The 19,423-nt window shown below is 42.9% G+C and overlaps 1 protein-coding gene across 1 annotated transcript in view; it reads left to right on the top strand.

The window, feature by feature from the left end:
- LOC124131921 overlaps positions 1–19,423 on the top strand; it is a 40,088-nt gene that overhangs the window by 5,260 nt on the left and 15,405 nt on the right. The window contains exons 6-10 of the mRNA XM_048395877.1: positions 10,943–11,779; positions 12,349–12,375; positions 14,132–14,376; positions 15,276–15,362; positions 16,529–16,855. Of these exons, the coding sequence (XP_048251834.1) occupies positions 10,943–11,779; positions 12,349–12,375; positions 14,132–14,376; positions 15,276–15,362; positions 16,529–16,855 (1,523 nt within the window). The remainder of the gene's footprint in view (positions 1–10,942; positions 11,780–12,348; positions 12,376–14,131; positions 14,377–15,275; positions 15,363–16,528; positions 16,856–19,423) is intronic.

Here is a 19,423-nt window from a genome sequence, read left to right on the forward strand (position 1 = left end):
AACTTATTTTCTAATTTGTTTAACTGGTAAACATCTGGGTTAAACCATTTAATGGTATCATTCTTTGAATTTCTACCCGATATTTTAAAATCATCACATGTTACCAGTGTACTCGTACTGAGTCTTGCTCGTACTGAGTCTTGCTCGTGTTTCGATGAGTGAGTGAGAATGATGTGACTTCATCTTCATAAAAGCTTCCAATCATATTACGACGGGTGACGCGTTTTTTACTTATTGTACCCAGGAGGGTAATCGGCCTGGGTCAATACACTCCGCTACCTGACAACCTTTAAAACACGGTACAGAAGAAAACATTTAGAGAATTACGGAATATCTTTCCCGTGTGAATGAATCGTGTAAATCCCGAAAAAGTGTCGAAGAGCATACTATGGAATACTGTAAGGGACATTCTCGCGATCTCGCATTCTCGCGATCTCGACCTTTGGAAACGAGGTAAATATGCCCAAAACACGAGAATGCGAGATCGCGAGAACGCGAGATTTGGCCAAAATCTCGCGTTCTCGCGATCTCGCATTCTCGTGTTTTTGGTACATAGCACTTTTTGTCAAAAGTCGACAACGCGAGAATGCGACATTTGGACATGATGCAAAATCTCGCAATCTCGCAATCTCGACTTGTCAAATTAGGCCACAAAATAACGAAATCGCGAGAACGCGAGAATGCGACATTTCATTTTCTCGCGATCTCGCGTTCTCGTGTTCTCGCGTTTTAGACGCTGTCCGTGCGCATGCGTAATATCACAAGGTCAAGGCCCATGCGCACGTTAGTAGTCCTTCGGTCATGCTTCTTTCATGTTCTTCATTCTCCAAGTAGCATTTAGCAAACTTATGACTTGAGCTTGAAAATGCTATGTAATTTACATACACAAAGTCTGAGTCATCTCCCGTTGTTACAGTTTCCTATGTTCTTTATGATAAAACCCTCAACATGCTCAATATACTTTAACAAAAGAAATTGTGTACATGAATGTCCAATGATGGTGAAAACATAAATGTGTCCGAAAGCTGGAAACAAAACTATTACCGTCAGTGAGTGAGTGAGTAATATTGCTTAAAGCCGCACCAGCAGTACTACAGTTACAGAAATAATCACAGGCCAGTGAGTTTCTCCATGAGGCAATGTTATACACGGCTAGCATATTCATGAAAGGCAAAATTCTCATAGACCAGTTTGAAATACAAAATTAATTATCATATTTTCATCCGCTCCAACCTGACTACAAAACATCCCGCTTTACATTATTTTATAGTTAAAATGGATAAAACTATCATTAAACCGCCCGCATGTTATCATAAATGAGCGGGCCACTGTTAAAGAAATAAACGACGAGTGGGAGTACAATAAAACACTGCAGGGAGAATAAACCATGAGGGGCTAGTGTTTTATTGTACAATAAACAACAACCACGAGTCGTTTAATGATTTTATTACTTGCCCGTGAAGAGATCACCCGTTTAATAAACATACAGCTGTATTACACATTGTGTAATACCAAAACGCGTGCTTATGTACTCTCGGAACACGTTTCACGAACAAATATTGAAAGCTCTCAACATCCCTTGGCTTATTCAACGACATTGCTTGTGGAGATGATAGATCACTGAGAGGAGCTTATGCACACTGGATGACCCCAGCAACCTTGTTGCTAGGTTGACGTCACGTGGCATTGTTTCGCCGAAGGATCTTGCGACAAAATTCCACAAATTACGTCATCGGGTATTGTGACGTGATTGTAAACTTTGAGGTACAAGGCCCCGTACAAGGCGATCGTACGGTAGCGCGACGACAGTCGTTGGTCAAAGTTAAAGTATATGAGTTGCGATAACCTTAACGCTACGATAATTTTGTGGAACGGACGCCTGAATTCTAAAGGTGGACCGTTGGATGGTATTAAATTCATACGTTTCAACTTTTGACGTATTTGAAGTATTACTGAAGTATTACTGTGTTAAACTCAGTTGGATTATGCCGTGGATCGTGTAGGTGTCAGCCTATTCACATTCAACAGTATAATTCTAAAAACGTTATAAATGGCCAGTAATAAATAAAATACTAAACTCGCTCCCGTGTAAAACCAATTTTATGAAACTCGTGAATAGTTATGGTATCTGACTCGCTTTCGCTCGTCAGATACCAGAACTATTCACTCGTTTCATAAAATTGGTATTACACGGGAGCTCGTTTAGTATTCTATATATATGAGATATCAACATTATGTACAGCCTCTTTAAGGATGTTGATAAAATGTACAAGGTTTAAAAATATTTACCCCTATTTAAGGCGGGTATTTCCCGCATATGCTCACACAATCCTCAGGTCGATTACACGTACCTTTTCTCCCAAAACCGATTGTCATATTGTAACCGGGGATTGTGAAGGAAAATACAATTTCAAACATAGGCTACGGGTGTGAGTGTTTATTGCCAGAGTAGATAATGACATCCTTTAATGTACAAAACAATAACATTATAAAAAACAATACTGCATAGGTTTCATACACATACATATTCATACAATCATTCAGTTCATATAAACATACGTCTATATTCTGTACATGAACATGAACTTAATAATCAATGATATACAAAATCATTATCTTAACCCTATAATAAACAAACAATTCATCAAGGGCGATAACTCGATCCCGACATCACTCATAAGATACAATATAAACCTGGTCCATGTTGTAAAATACACTTAACATTATAAATACAATTACCACTTTCTTGAAACTGCTGTATGTATTCAGTAACTCACCATATATTTGGCACGATACACTATTTACAATTCATATTTCGAGACACGACAAACATGTAAATTACCCGTACCCTGTGGGTGACACTGGGATGTTTATCGTCTTCATGCAGCCGCCATTACGATAAAAGTGCCACAACATCCATGGAGAGTAAACTGACGGTCACTTCCCTCTCACAATTAACGTCGTCACTCACTGCGTTATAATGTTACAAGATCACAATCGAATCATCAGAAATGAGGTCATGATTAATCGTATAATACATCCCGCTTCGTTCTTCGATGTTCTTAGCGATTAAACGCGTAGTCATCTATAGAGTAAGTGCGAGAGTTGGGTCTAACACTGCTTTTATCAGTATTCCAGTTATATCACAGCGTGTCAGCTTAATATGAGAGGAAAGCCCGAAGTGATGCAGGTCTCAGACGTTTACCTCTTCGATGAAGCCCACGAGAACGGGTATGGTGAAACAAGAAACATAATCAGGGCGAACCGGGATTCGAACCCACAATCATAGGTTTCGGGCGTGCCCAACTGACGCAGCTCTGCACAGAGAATCGCGGCGCCTTAGACGACTGGGCCACCCAAATGAGTGTTTATATATTTGATGTCAGACCGCCGTCATATAGCTGGAATATTGCTGAGTGCGGCGTTAACAACAAACAAACAAACAAACTCTTTCTGAAAAATACCATTTGGCATCCATGTTGGTTATTTGACTGTTAGTTGTCAGACAATATTTGTCAAATTCAGTCAGTTCACAGGCAAGAAAGGGAGCGTGTTCTTGACTTTATTATGTTACCAGTCTACATATATATTTCTGTATAATCAAAAGACTTGGAAAATGTGCATTCTGACATTGTCGAAAGTCACGTGATTTTGAGCAGCCATTTTGAAATAAACTGCATTAATTTGCAAAGCAGAAATTTCTATGAACCTTGTGGTTTATTTCGTCGTTTTGATGTCAAAAGACACGAGCGTGAGATTTTATTCATCATCCAACATCATTCTTCCAACTTTTTGAGTTTGTAGACAGTAATAAGCAGTGTCTTAAAGATGTTAGATACAATGGTTTGTGCGCACCTCAGTTCACGCCGTTGCACGCGAGTTTACCGTGACGAATTACCTTACAAAATAGTTACATACAACTGTATAGGCAATGAGCACAAAAACACGAGAACGCGAGATCGCGAGAATTGACCAATCTCGCAATCTCGCGTTCTCGCGTTCTCGTGTTTTTGAAAATAGTTACATACAACTGTATAGGCTATTAGCACAAAAACACGAGAACGCGAGATCGCGAGATCGCGACACTTGACCAATCTCGCGTTCTCGCGTTCTCGCGTTCTCGCGTTCTCGCGTTCTCGTGTTTTTGAAAATAGTTACATACAACTGTATAGGCTATAAGCACAAAAACACGAGAACGCGAGATCGCGACACTTGTCCAATGTCGCAATCTCGCGTTCTCGCGTTCTCGTGTATTTGAAAATAGTTACATATAACTGTATAGGCAATTAGCACAAAAACGCGAGAACGCGAGAACGCGAGATTGCGACATTGGTCAAGTGTCGCGATCTCGCGTTCTCGCGTTCTCGTGTTTTTGAAAATGGTTACATATAACTGAATAGGCAATTAGCACAAAAACACGAGAACGCGAGATCGCGAGAATTGACTAATCTCGCAATCTCGCGTTCTCGCGTTCCTGCGTTCTCGTGTTTTTGAAAATAGTTACATACAACTGTGTAGGCTATTAGCACAAAAACACGAGAACGCGAGATCGCGAGATCGCGACACTTGACCAATCTCGCGTTCTCGCGTTCTCGCGTTCTCGTGTTTTTGAAAATAGTTACATATAACTCTATAGGCAATTAGCACAAAAACACGAGAACGCGAGATCGCGAGATCGCGACACTTGACCAATGTCGCAATCTCGCGTTCTCGTGTTTTTGAAAATAGTTACATATAACTGTATAGGCATTAAGCACAAAAACACGAGAACGCGAGATCGCGACACTTGACCAATGTCGCAATCTCGCGTTCTCGCGTTCTCGTGTTTTTGAAAATAGTAACATATAACTGTATAGGCAATTAGCACAAAAACGCGAGAACGCGAGAACGCGAGATTGCGACATTGGTCAAGTGTCGCGATCTCGCGTTCTCGTGTTTTTGAAAATAGTTACATATAACTGAATAGGCTATTAGCACAAAAACACGAGAACGCGAGATCGCGAGATCGCGAGACTTGACCAATCTCGCGTTCTCGCGTTCTCGCGTTCTCGCGTTCTCGTGTTTTTGAAAATAGTTACATACAACTGTATAGGCTATAAGCACAAAAACACGAGAACGCGAGATCGCGACACTTGTCTAATGTCGCAATCTCGCGTTCTCGCGTTCTCGTGTATTTGAAAATAGTTACATATAACTGTATAGGCAATTAGCACAAAAACGCGAGAACGCGAGATTGCGACATTGGTCAAGTGTCGCGATCTCGCGTTCTCGCGTTCTCGTGTTTTTGAAAATGGTTACATATAACTGAATAGGCAATTAGCACAAAAACACGAGAACGCGAGATCGCGAGAATTGACTAATCTCGCAATCTCGCGTTCTCGCGTTCTCGCGTTCTCGTGTTTTTGAAAATAGTTACATACAACTGTGTAGGCTATTAGCACAAAAACACGAGAACGCGAGATCGCGAGATCGCGACACTTGACCAATCTCGCGTTCTCGCGTTCTCGCGTTCTCGCGTTCTCGCGTTCTCGTGTTTTTGAAAATAGTTACATATAACTGTATAGGCATTTAGCACAAAAACACGAGAACGCGAGATCGCGACACTTGACCAATGTCGCAATCTCGCGTTCTCGTGTTTTTGAAAATAGTAACATATAACTGTATAGGCAATTAGCACAAAAACGCGAGAACGCGAGATTGCGACATTGGTCAAGTGTCGCGATCTCGCGTTCCCGTGTTTTTGAAAATAGTTACATATAACTGAATAGGCAATTAGCACAAAAACACGAGATCGCGAGAACGCGACACTTGACCAATGTCGCGTTCTCGCGTTCTCGCGTTCTCGCGCTAATTGCCTATACAGTTATATGTAACTATTTTCAAAAACACGAGAACGCGAGAACGCGAGAACGCGAGATTGCGACATTGGACAAGTGTCGCGATCTCGCGTTCTCGTGTTTTTGTGCTGATTTCCTATACAGTCATCGTGGGGCTCAGTCGTCTGAGTTGTCGCAATTCGTTGTGTAGAGTTGCGTCCCTTGGATGTGCCAGAAACCAACAATGGAAGGTTTCCTCTCATTTTAAAAGGACACTGATCTACAGAAATGCCCCGAGACTGGTTGTTGCCTAAGTTATTGTCCCCCCTCCCCGCCCCCACCCAACCTCCCCCGTGAGTATCCGGATGATATAGCAGATATCAAGACTAGTTCGCGACCTGTGCTGCGCCATTCGTAAGCGCATGTATCGCTTTTATTGATAGTATTTCATTGTGGGTATATTGTTTAGCCAAAATGTATAAAGTTTCACGAAGGCAATTTTTGCAACGCCTAAATATTCAGTTATTTTACAAATTGACTGAAAATCGGTCAATTTCATCACCCAGTGACTGAAAATGATAGGATTAAAAGAAAACAAAATTCAAAGTACGTTTCTATAGTTTTGGCTTCTAATACTAGCGGGGCGGTCGGGTAGCCTAGTGGTTATTGCTGAAATAGTGCTAAAAGGAGGGTAAAAACAAACACACTCACTCACTCTAATACTAGGATAAATAGTCTATTTTTAAGCCCTTTTGAACCTCTTAAAAATTGTTAGTCAATCTGGACTTGGATTCAGTCAATTTTTTATATTACTGAAATATTTAGACATTTTATAAATTGCCTGAGTGAATCACTTTTTACACATTGAGTGTAATATACATGTATACACGCCTACAGGTACAAGAGAAACAAAACTGATTCTATCCAATGCAACAGCAAATGAATGAAAACAAAATGCAAATATCATAATTACGACCCACCGCAGTTTTATGTATACATTTGGGCAGCTTCCTTGTTCGAGGAATGTATCCGTGAATATTCACATACAGGAACAATATCCCATACGTCTGCAGCTGTACAAATAAACTTATTCGACGTCACATGGCTCTGTTACATTCAAATGTTAAAATATATACATAGAGCGTTTCTGGATATTATAACCCGTGTTCGTTTTGCAACTGATCACTAAGTTTCTTTCAGATGTTTTTACAAAGGTGGCAAGTCTCATCGGTCAGCTAAGATAGCACGTGTGACAATTATGTTCATGATGTCCATGGTGCTTTAAAAATATCCATGGAGTTAGAAAGCAATGAACAATCAATAAACGTATTATCGGCTAATCCTTTGAACCAAGTATGTTGTTTTTACATCGGCACTTCACGCCATGATATGAGTGTATTCTGTCTGCTTTAGTAAACCTACACATGTAAACACTTACAAATCCACTGTGCAAGATAACAGTGATTAATCAATGAACGTATTTTCTGTGGAACTTTTGATGGCTAGGAATGATCCGTGTACAAAAAAGTAAATGAACTGATCACTCCTCTTGCTGGGCTGCCACGTGAATATTACATAACATACATTTCACCTCAATTCAAACCTGGATTCAGATGAAATAATTGCCCCAGACACAAGACATGCCAAATGGGAACCGTTGTCAGGTAATCTGAGTAGTGCTACTACTAACTATACCTGTAATAGGTTCATTAACTGAGCTTCTAGTGAATGGCAACAAAGACACAGGTGTAGGGTTATGCCCCAAAACGTGGATGACAACAAGAGATAGCAATCGTATTATCCGCGCAATCCAAAATCCGAAAATACTTTCACTGCTCGGATACTATAAAAATAAACTGACGGCCAAAAGAAACGTTACCAACGATATTTCTAGGATAAAATATGACCAAAACAAATTGAAGCAGCAATAACAATTGTATTGTAGAAATATATAATTCAGAACAGTAAAATGCGAATTTACTAATTCAACAACAAAGTCCTTGAACTCCAACAGGGATATTTCTTGACAAGGGGTCATTCGTCCAGTATTCGATCAACAACATTGGTTACAACTTTAATGTGACGACGGCCCAGACCGTTCAATACGGGATATGACCTTAATGAGCGGCAATGCATCTTCGAATGCGGCGGCGCACTGAGTAGACAAGCGTCCTCACATCGACTGCAGGTTTACGATGCCATTCCTCACGGAGGGCAACGATCAACGCTTGTCTCGTGAAGGGAGGATGTTGACGTTTCCGAAGACGACGCCCCAGCTGGTCCCAGAGATGTTCTGTGGGTGACAGATCTGGTGTTCGAGCTGGCCACGGCAGGACAGTCACGTTTGTTGGCGTTGAGGAAGTCTCTAGTAATACGGGCTTTATGGGGTGTGGCGTTATCTTGTTGGAACACCGTCCGTTGTTGACGCTGGGTGAAAGGAAGAACCACTGGCCGTAAGATATTGTCAATGTAGCGTTGTGCTGTCAGATTGCCTTCGATGATGACAAGTTCCGTCTTCTCGTCTCCGCAAATGTCGCCCCAGACCATCACACTTCCGCCCCCTAAAGGTTCCACCTCCTGGACACAACAAGGAGCCGTACGTTCACCACGTCGTCGATACACTCGCGTCCGCCCATCAGGTTTGAAGAGTTGGAACCTGCTCTCGTCACTAAACAGCACTCGCCGCCATTCCCTTTGCTGCCATCGCTGAGTTGTCTGCACCACGTCAATCTGGCACGTCGATGTTGACGGGTCAAGGTCATGCCTTTGAAAGGGCGATAAGCCCGGAGACCATAATGTCGTAGTCGTCTGGTCACTGTTTGTCTGCTGGCCGGATGTCCTTAGCTGTTGGCATCTGATGACGTCACAGTAAGAAATCTGTTCCTCAGATGACGTACCCGTAAAAAGCGGTCATCCTGCGGGGTCGTGACCTTTGGTCTGCCACTCCGTGGTCTGTCTGCGGTTCTGCCAGTCTGTCGGAGACGTGAGACCAGTCTGGTAATGGTCATCTTGGAGCAGTTCATGTTAATGGCAACCGCTCTCTGTGTCGCTCCCATCTGCAGCATACCTATGGCTCTCTCCTTCTGGACAGCGGTCAGTCTTGGCATGTTCGTTGGTGTTAATCATCGCAACCATTGATAGGGAACAGATCCCTGCGTAATTTATACCCGGAAATTGCACGATAATTTGGGGAAGATTGTTTTAAAAAATTGCTGAAAAACACCAATAATTCCCAAAATCCGCAAAGCACGTGCAAAGAACGACAGAGAACATGAAGGCTGTATTCGTGAAATGTGTTCTTTACTGTTTTTGAACAGGTTGGCATCTTTGTTTCAAAGTGGCAAATCAGTTAATGTTGGTAACGTTTCTTTTGGCCCTCAGTTTATAACCATCTGGGGTATTTCCAAATAACGACAGCCGATGAGCTTCCATCGTTCTTTTTGTCCGTTTGTTTAGGCTAAAGAAATTAATTAACATGCGCCCTTTGTCTGAGATTCAGAGATTACAGGTAACCAATCAGTGTTCTTGAACAAGGTAGTCCAGTCTCTTGTCACGCTCAGTTGCGTCAGTGAGCAAATCGGCAGATGGTGAGCCCCAGCTGGCAGTGTTAGACAGCCGAGAAGAAGATTAGTGCCCCTTTAAACCGACAAGCCGGGATATAACTAAAATATACACACTGTTCAAAGCAGTGTTAAGCCAAACTCACTCACTTATTCAGAGTCATGCTGGTCCCCCAGGCTGGATATTGGGGGTACTTTTCCAGTATAAGCATGCCTGTCATTTGAATGTTAAGGCCGCAATAAATTAATAGTTACAGTTTGATTGATTTTTTAAAAACATGGGAGACAGGAGGCATTTTATTTTTAACGTTTTTAATTTGTTCTTATCGACCTACTTTAGGCATATGTGTACAATTGCTGTCGGCGGATGCGATTCGCATGCATCATGTGTGCTCAGTAGGGCTACGTGTACGGAGTATTTTATCAGGTAAAGAAAGTAGGAACACTCATATTAACGATACTTCTATTTCTAGGAATTTGAGGGCATTAGAATAATGTAAGGCAGGATGTTTTGTTGTCAGGCGGGAGCGGATGAAAATCTATTAATTAAAGTAGCGAATATGGTATCGTATAAAAAACAAACAAAAAAACAACATCGGACAATATCATTTTATCCGAATGCTACAAATTGGTCTGTGAGAATTTTATTTTAATGAATATTCTAGCCGTGTATAAAATTGCCTCATTGAGAAACTCACTGGCTTGTGATTATTTCTGTAACTGACAGTGTAGCCGCGAATAACTGCAATACTGCTGATGCGGCTTTAAGCAATATTACTCACTCACTCACTGACGGTAATAGTTTTGTTTCCAGCTTTCGGACACATTTATGTTTTCACCATCATTGGACATTCATAGACACAATTTTTTTTATTAAATTACATTGAGCATGTTTAGGGTTTTATTAAAAAGTACATAGGAAACTGTAACAACGGGAGATGACTCAGACTTTGTGTATGTAAATTACATAGCATTTTCAAGCTCAAGTCATAAGTTTGCTAAATACTACTTGGAGAATGAAGAGCATGAAAGAAGCATGGCCAAAGGACTACTAACGTGCGCATGCGCTTGACCTTATGATATTACGCATGCGCACGGACAGCGTCTAAAACGCGAGAACACGAGAACGCGAGATCGCGAGAAAATGAAATGTCGCATTCTCGCGTTCTCGCGATTTCGTTATTTTGTGGCCTAATTTGACAAGTCGAGATTGCGAGATTGCGAGATTTTGCATCATGTCCAAATGTCGCATTCTCGCGTTGTCGACATTTGACAAAAAGTGCTATGTACCAAAAACACGAGAATGCGAGATCGCGAGAACGCGAAATTTTGGCCAAATCTCGCGTTCTCGCGATCTCGCATTCTCGTGTTTTGGGCATATTTACCTCGTTTCCAAAGGTCGAGATCGCGAGAATGCGAGATCGCGAGAATGTCCCTTACAGTATTCCATAGCATACAGCCTAATCCGTAATTCTAGGTTTCAAATAGGCTATGTAAGGTGAGCTAAATATCTTGTATGTACTCAGTTTCGCTTAGTTTAACCTGGTATATTGATTAATTTTAAAGGAATTCCTCCTAAGAAAGGGGAAAGTGGGAGTGTTGAGGTGTGTGTCCAGACAAGGGACTCAGACTGTTCCCAGACCTGGATTGTCAAGGCTACCAACTGTGTCACCTACATCATCTATAAACTGGTCAAGGCTCCCGTCCAAGACGCAGTGTACTGTACAGGTAAACCAAACTGTGTCACGTACACCATCTATAAACTGGTCAAGGCTCCCGTCCAAGACGCAGTGTACTGTACAGGTAAACCCAACTGTGTCACGTACACCATCTATAGACTGGTCAAAGCTCCCGTCCAAGACGCAGTGTACTGTACAGGTAAACCTAACTGTGTCACGTACACCATCTATAGACTGGTCAAAGCTCCCGTCCAAGACGCAGTGTACTGTACAGGTAAACCCAACTGTGTCACGTACACCATCTATAGACTGGTCAAAGCTCCCGTCCAAGACGCAGTGTACTGTACAGGTAAACCTAACTGTGTCACGTACACCATCAATAGACTGGTCAAAGCTCCCGTCCAAGACGCAGTGTACTGTACAGGTAAACCAAACTGTGTCACGTACACCAACTATAGATTGGTCAAGGCTCCCGTCCAAGACGCAGTGTACTGTACAGGTAAACCAAACTGTGTCACGTACACCATCTATAAACTGGTCAAAGCTCCCGTCCAAGACGCAGTGTACTGTACAGGTAAACCAAACTGTGTCACGTACACCATCTATAAACTGGTCAAAGCTCCCGTCCAAGACGCAGTGTACTGTACAGGTAAACCAAACTGTGTCACGTACACCATCTATAGACTGGTCAAAGCTCCCGTCCAAGACGCAGTGTACTGTACAGGTAAACCAAACTGTGTCACGTACATCATCTATAAACTGGTCAAAGCTCCCGTCCAAGACGCAGTGTACTGTAAGGTTAAATCAACTGTTACTATGTCGCGTATACCATCTACAGACTGTTGAATACTCCCTGTTAAATACTCCATAGATTCAATTCCTCACATACAATTCGTAACAGAAACATCATCTTGAATGAGGAAATTTATATGTTGTGTAGGGTGAACGGGTGGTCCAGTCGTCTAAGGCGCCGTGATTCGCTGGGCAGAGTTGCGTCGCTCGGGCATGCCAGAAACCTATGATTGTGGGTTCGAATCCCGGTTCGCCCCAATTATGTTTCTAGGTTTGTCAGTACCATACCGGTGCTCGTGGGTTTCACTGAAATGGTAAACGTCTGAGACCTTCATCACTTCGGGCTTTCCTCACACATTAAGATGAAACGCCGCGATATAATTGTAATACTGTTAAAAGCGACCTTAAACCCAACTCACTCACTCATATGTTGTGTGAATGGAGTTAAAGGGGTTTCACCATCATGGTCCGATATCTGTGTGATGTCTGTCTCTGTTTTAGGCCCTGATGATCCAGGAGTCCGCAGCTGTAAGTATCAGCACTGGAATGGTTGCTAACGTTTACCTTACACACATGGTTAACCACACTTTATCAGTTATATCACTGCGTGTTTACAGAATAAGAACTGAAGTTAGTGACTGAAAACAGAGCACCAGGGCCGAAGGGCACGTGTCAGTAGGTGCCTGTTGGAATGTTAATAACCTTTGCTGACAAAATGATTTCGTCCAGAAAATATTGAAAAGGTACTTTGGCCTCATGGTTTAACACCTATTGTCATCACAACTTTCAGTGATTCATATATATAATTTTTACCAGTATATTGCCTTTTATGCCCAATGTTTCGGTAGATAATCGGGTATACTGTAGCGTTGACGTTTAATGTATATAATTCAAAGCCATTGTTAGATGCCATGGTTTCGGTCCGAAACAATTTCTTTGTCCATCCTTTCAAGTAAATGAGACCGCCTCCGTGGTCTAGTGGTAGAGCGTCCGCCCAGAGAGCGGAAGGTACGGGGTTCGACCCCCTACCGCGTTATACCAAAAGACGTTAAAAGATGGTACTTGTTGTTACCATGTCTGGCGCTCGGCATTAAGGGGCTAAAACAAGGACTGGTCGGCTCGGAGTCAGTATACTGTGTCTGAGTGGGGTATTCATGTTAAACTGCGACATGGTATCTCAGTGAGCTAGCACTATAAATCGGCATCAGTCCGGACTAGTACAAGCAGCAACACACACACACACACACACACACACACACACACACACACACACACACACACATGCACGTCGCTGTATAAGTGCTATAATCTTGGACGCGACGTTAAACCCCTTTTCACCTCACCTCAAGTAAATGATAAAAAAAATTATTGTAGATCTGACAGAAATACTGTTCTGTCTCTCGTACAATAACCCAGCTGCCTCGCATTTGAGAAATAAGTCGACTCTGTGTTAAATCCCCATGTTACTCCATGCTTGTCCTTAGAGTCGACAAAATGGTTCGAGTGGTCAGTCCGTGACATTTTATTGCGTGTCTTGTTGCCCCGATTGTTGTCAGTCGTTGTTCTCAAACCTGATATTTAGACCAGTACGACATCTCTCTGTGTTAGGACCTGAGGATATCTCTGTAGAAGGTCGTGTCAGGTGAACTCTGAACTCCGTGGGTTCTTGAGCCAATAAGGTGTCAGCTTTCCATGACGATTCGGGATAATTTTGTTTTACCTCAATTTGGAAATTTCAATTGCACAAATGAAAACCCACACAGAACACAAATAACCCTTTGATGGTACTCGGGGCGGTCGGGTAGCATTGTGGTAAAATTGTTCGCTCGTCACGCCGAAGACCGGGGTTCGATTCCCGACATGGGTAAAATGTGTGAAGCCCATTTCTGGTGTCCCCCGCTGTGATATTGCTGGAATATTGCTGAAAGCGGCGTAAAACCATACTCATTCACTCACTCACTCTATGGTACTCCCTTTTTGGTTGAAGGCTCCCAAGAACGACTTGACGTATGAACTATCCACAATTGCAACATAGCTATGCACGTTCGAATCTACTCGTTTTAGTTCGTTTCTGAGATACAGAAGTGAGATAAGTTGGTTTGAATGCTTCCCTCACACTTACCGATATGTGAGCCTTCGTGATTATTGGCTGAATATAACGTTCACTCGACGTGATCTCCTGTGAAATGTGTATCGCATTACAGTATACTCTCTGATTGTTATGAAAAAGTCGCTGTTCGGGTTTCTGTGGCGTTAAACAACATTCACTCGCTCACTGTTTCAGCTGTAACTTTACAGCAACCGATTATCACTATCGACGTGGTCCGACTCCAGCAGACCAGCCACTTCATATTCTACTGCGACATCGACAACATCGACCCCTTCTACTTCTACCAGACGTTGTGGTACGGGAACAACAGCCGCCTCCACACATTTGATACGCTGCAGCCTATGTCTGACTTCAGACAGGTCACCGCCCTCACGGAGGACATGCTGGTGAAGAAAGGAATCACACACATTGGATTTACTGTATGTTGTTACTGAGAATTGTCCTGAATTCACCATGCTTGTTTCACTTTACACACAGTCAGGGTTTCCGGGTTAGGGTTGATTATTTTCAAGGATTCTGTGTATTAGTTGATTATTGTCAAGGATTCTGTGTTAGGGTTGATTTTTTTCCCGGCTTCTGTGTTAGGGTTGATTATTTTCCCGGCTTCTGTGTTAGGGTTGATTATTTTCCCGGCTTCTGTGTTAGAGCTGATTATTTTCCCGGCTTCTGTGTTAGGGTTGATTATTTTCCCACGTTATCTGTTAGGGTTGAATATTTTCCCGGATTCAGTGTTAGGGTTGATAATTTTCCCAGATTCCGTGTTAGGGTTGAATATTTTCCCGGCTTATGTGTTAGGGTTGATTATTTTTCATGATTCCGTGTTAGGGTTGATTATTTTCCCGGCTTCAGGGTTAGGGTTGATAATTTTCCCGGCTTCTGAGTTAGGGTTGATGATTTTCCCGGCTTCTGAGTTAGGGTTGATGATTTTCCCGGCTTCCGGGTAAGGGTTGATTATTTTCCTGGCTTCTGTGTTAGGGTTGATTATTTTCCTGGCTTCTGAGTTAGAGTTGATTATTTTCCCAGCAAGTGGGCCTGTCGTAAGAGGCTACTTAATGGATCAGTGTGCCACGCTCGTTGGATTTGTAATCTGACCCCTACGGTGTAGATTGTTTTTTTTAAATCTCGATACATTAATCGTCTTGTTCCAACAGCAAGAGGATGGTGCGAGCTGTGTCTAAGCTGTAAACTCGAGTCTGTAGACACACAATTGCCATGTAGATATATAGTTTGATAAAGGCTTTTCGAAGTGTGTATCTTGGACACACTGAACAATAAGTATCCTTGACTTCACAATTTGTAACTGCGTTTTGCTTCACAGGTGAAGTGTGACATCAGGGTAAGGAAGACGAAGCAGGGACCTGCTATTACTACCATAGGGAGTGAATGGAAACTTGCAGGAGTAAAGGTCAGTCGTCAACTTGTATCACTGCTTGCGTATTATTTGACATAGGCATGAAACGTTTCACCTTGGCTTTGCATGGCTGCTGGAAGTCTAAACATCAACAACGTCCGCTGTATACTCCCCAGGGAGCTGAGAATGAAAATCGAGTGCACACTGATCCATTGACCAGGGTAAAAATGTTAGCGCTTGAAGCAGGCACCGAGTGTGTGGAGCCTAGCGTAATTTAAGAACCCACAAGTACACACGTGATTAGAACAGCAAAATGAATTGCTGAAAGATTCCCGTCAAACTACAATAGGCATCTAGAAGACTGAAGAGTGAGTGAGTACGGTTTTACGCCGCTTTTAGCAATATTCCAGCAATATCACGGCGGGGGACACATGAAATGGGCTTCACACATTTTACCCATGTCGGGAATCGAACCCGGGTCTTCGGCGTGACGAGCGAACTCTTTAACCACTAGGCTACCCGACCGACCCAGAAGGCTGAAGAACGTGAAACGGATTAGATATAGGCAGACACGTCGTTACAAACAGTACAGACGTGTTAGGCATTCTCTACCAAACCCGAGGTGGGTGATGCTTTTTTATCTGACTTATAAACCGAAAGACAAATCTGAAACATCATTTATCAACAATTTTATGTTTCCAACACACTTTCAACGAACCTTAGGGAAAGGGCGTAATATATATCTTGATACGGAGACCCTCATAAACATTCAGCGCCTCTGTATCCTGGTGGTTGACATACGAGGCTATAATTACAAAGGTTGCAAGTTCAATCCACTGAAATGTAAGTCACGTTTTTATATGATTTTGACAACACTGCAATGTGTGTCATGTAGATTGTGTCATAGCAAAATATATCTTAAACTAGGGACATTGAAAACATGACAATCCAGAGATTGACATCATAAGCATCGATCTACTCAATTGAGATGCGATGACATGCATCAACCAAGTCAGCGAGCTTCACAAAGTCCTCTTTTACGACAAGCATAGTCGCCTTTTACAGCAAGGGTTGCTGAAGACTTATTCTACCCCGGATCTTCACGGAACTGAAAACATGTTAAACCCCGTCTGGAAGACCAGAGGACTTTCTGTGACGTTTCAGGACTTCCTCTTTCCACTCCATCCGCCTTCACCTCATTTATTGTTGTCTTCCTCCAGCCAGCAACATGGAACTTAACCCTGTCGGAGGCAGAGACGAAGGTTCTTCATCTGGACGTCACCGCACCTGTAGATTGTGGGGCTTCAAGTCAGTGTGGACTGCATGTCCTGGTGGAGACTAAAGCGACACCTACTTGCGGACCTCCGGCATTGGTGGAGAAGGGCTGTGACGTTTGGCTGACAGCTGGAGAGGGTGGGGATCTCAGCATCAGGGGAGGTGAACTGCACGGAGCTGGTATCAGTCAAGGGCTTACCAGGTTAACCCTGAGAACCGCGGCCAATCATCACATGGCATTCTGGAGATCCGTGGTTGTAGGTGAAATAGTGGTATGTATGCTGTCAACTAAACCACCATATAGGTATTCAAAGTATATTTGCTAAGTGCAACCACATTACTTGTTGTATCAATATTTCTTTTATCTTCCAAGTTGTTGATAGACTAACTGTTCACTAGCTTTTTTTTGAAAAATATATGGTGCAACACTGTATATAACACAGCCACAATAACGTGTCTTTATTTGGTCTTGAATGATACAATCGTCTCGAAGGTAACAAAGACAATGCTATTTAGAAAGTGGTCAAATGTAACATTGTCTGTTCATAATCGCCTTGAAGTTAGAGACTAGTGTAACGGCCATAAAATTTCCGAGTCCCGTGATGGGATTCGAACCACGGACCTTCTGATCACAGGTCGGACGCCTTGTCCACATGACCAAAGAGGTTAACCCCGTCAGCAAGCTGACAAGGTAAGGATGTCATCTGTGGGATGACTCCACGCCCTTCTACATACTCCCCCGTCAACAGAAGGCACGTCCCGGGCCGCATAGTAGGGTACTGAGGCTTATTTTGCTCAAATTTAATATGAACGTGCTCAGCCCCACGTTGGGCGCCAATGTAACGGCCATAAAATTTCCGAGTCCCGTGATGGGATTCGAACCACGGACCTTCTGATCACAGCTCGGACGCCTTGTCCACATGACCAAAGAGGTTAACCCCGTCAGCAAGCTGACAAGGTAAGGATGTCATCTGTGGGATGACTCCACGCCCTTCTACATACTCCCCCGTCAACAGAAGGCACGTCCCGGGCCGCATAGTAGGGTACTGAGGCTTATTTTGCTCAAATTTAATATGAACGTGCTCAGCCCCACGTTGGGCGCCAATGTAACGGCCATAAAATTTCAGAGTCCCGTGATGGGATTCGAACCACGGACCATCTGATCACAGGTCGGACGCCTTGTCCACATGACCAAAGAGGTTAACCCCGTCAGCAAGCTGACAAGGTAAGGATGTCATCTGTGGGATGACTCCACGCCCTGCTACACTAGGAACAGGCTATTATTCATAAGTAAGAATTTAGGAGAGGTAAACTGTGGTTGCAACATTATCTGGTGCAACATTATGTCACTTACGTGGAGACATTCATGTGTGTGTGGCTGCTTGTACTCGCCTAGACGAGTGCCAGTTATATAGTGCTAGCCCAATGAGATACCATGTCGCAGTTCAACATGGATGCCCCATTCAGACATTCAGACTGACTTGAAGTCACCCAATCTAAGCTTTGTCTCCTTAATGCCGAGCGCCATGCAGGGTAACAACAATGCCATCTCTTGAACGTCCTTAGGTATGACCCGGCCAGGATATAGAACCATCGACCTTCTGCTCTCCGGGCAGACGCTCTATCTTTACCACGGATGTGATCTTAATTAAGAGAGTGATCATACATGTATGCAATGGCAAGAAATGTACATTTGCTTGGAACATGGATTAGAAATGCAGAATGTAATGTCCCACAGGTCACACAGCAAGATACACGACGTCGCTCTCTGTATGTCCTCTGTTGCAGGTATTCTGTATGTCCTCTGTTGTAGGTATTCTGTATGTCCTCTGTTGTAGGTAGTCTGGATGTCCTCTGTTGTAGGTATTCTATATGTCCTCTGTTGTAGGTAGTCTGGATGTTTTCAGTTGTAGGTATTCTGTATGTCCTCTGTTGTAGGTATTCTGTATGTCCTCTGTTGTAGGTAGTCTGTATGTCCTCTGTTGCATGTAGTCTGGATGTCCTCTGTTGTAGATATTCTGTATATCCTCTGTTGTAGGTATTCTGTATGTCCTCTGTTGTAGGTAGTCTGGATGTCCTCTGTTGTAGGTATTCTGGATGTCCTCTGTTGTAGGTATTCTGGATGTCATCTGTTGTAGATAGTCTGGATGTCCTCTGTTGTAGGTATTATGGATGTCCTCTGTTGTAGGTAGTCTGGATGTCTTCAGTTGTAGGTATTCTGTATGTCCTCTGTTGTAGGTATTCTGTATGTCCTCTGTTGTAGGTATTCTGTATGTCCTCTGTTGTAGGTATTCTTGATGTCTTCTGTTGTAGATAGTCTGGATGTCCTCTGTTGTAGGTATTCTGGATGTCCTCTGTTGTAGGTATTCTGGATGTCCTCTGTTGTAGGTAGTCTGTATGTCCCCTGTTGTAGGTATTCTGTATGTCCTTTGTTGTAGGTAGTTTGGATGTCCTCAGTTGTAGGAATTCTGGATGTCCTCTGTTGTAGGTATTCTGTATGTCCTCTGTTGTAGGTATTCTGTATGTCCTCTGTTGTAGGTATTCTGTATGTCCTCTGTTGTAGGTATTCTTGATGTCTTCTGTTGTAGATAGTCTGGATGTCCTCTGTTGTAGGTATTCTGGATGTCCTCTGTTGTAGGTATTCTGGATGTCCTCTGTTGTAGGTAGTCTGTATGTCCCCTGTTGTAGGTATTCTGTATGTCCTTTGTTGTAGGTAGTTTGGATGTCCTCTGTTGTAGGAATTCTGGATGTCCTCTGTTGTAGATATTCTGTATGTCCTCAGTTGTAGGAATTCTGGATGTCCTCTGTTGTAGGTATTCTATATGTCCTCTGTTGTAGAT

Source organism: Haliotis rufescens, unplaced genomic scaffold (genome assembly GCF_023055435.1).
Source record: "Haliotis rufescens isolate VD_foot unplaced genomic scaffold, xgHalRufe1.0.p SCAF_15, whole genome shotgun sequence".
Taxonomy (NCBI): Eukaryota; Metazoa; Mollusca; class Gastropoda; order Lepetellida; family Haliotidae; genus Haliotis; species Haliotis rufescens.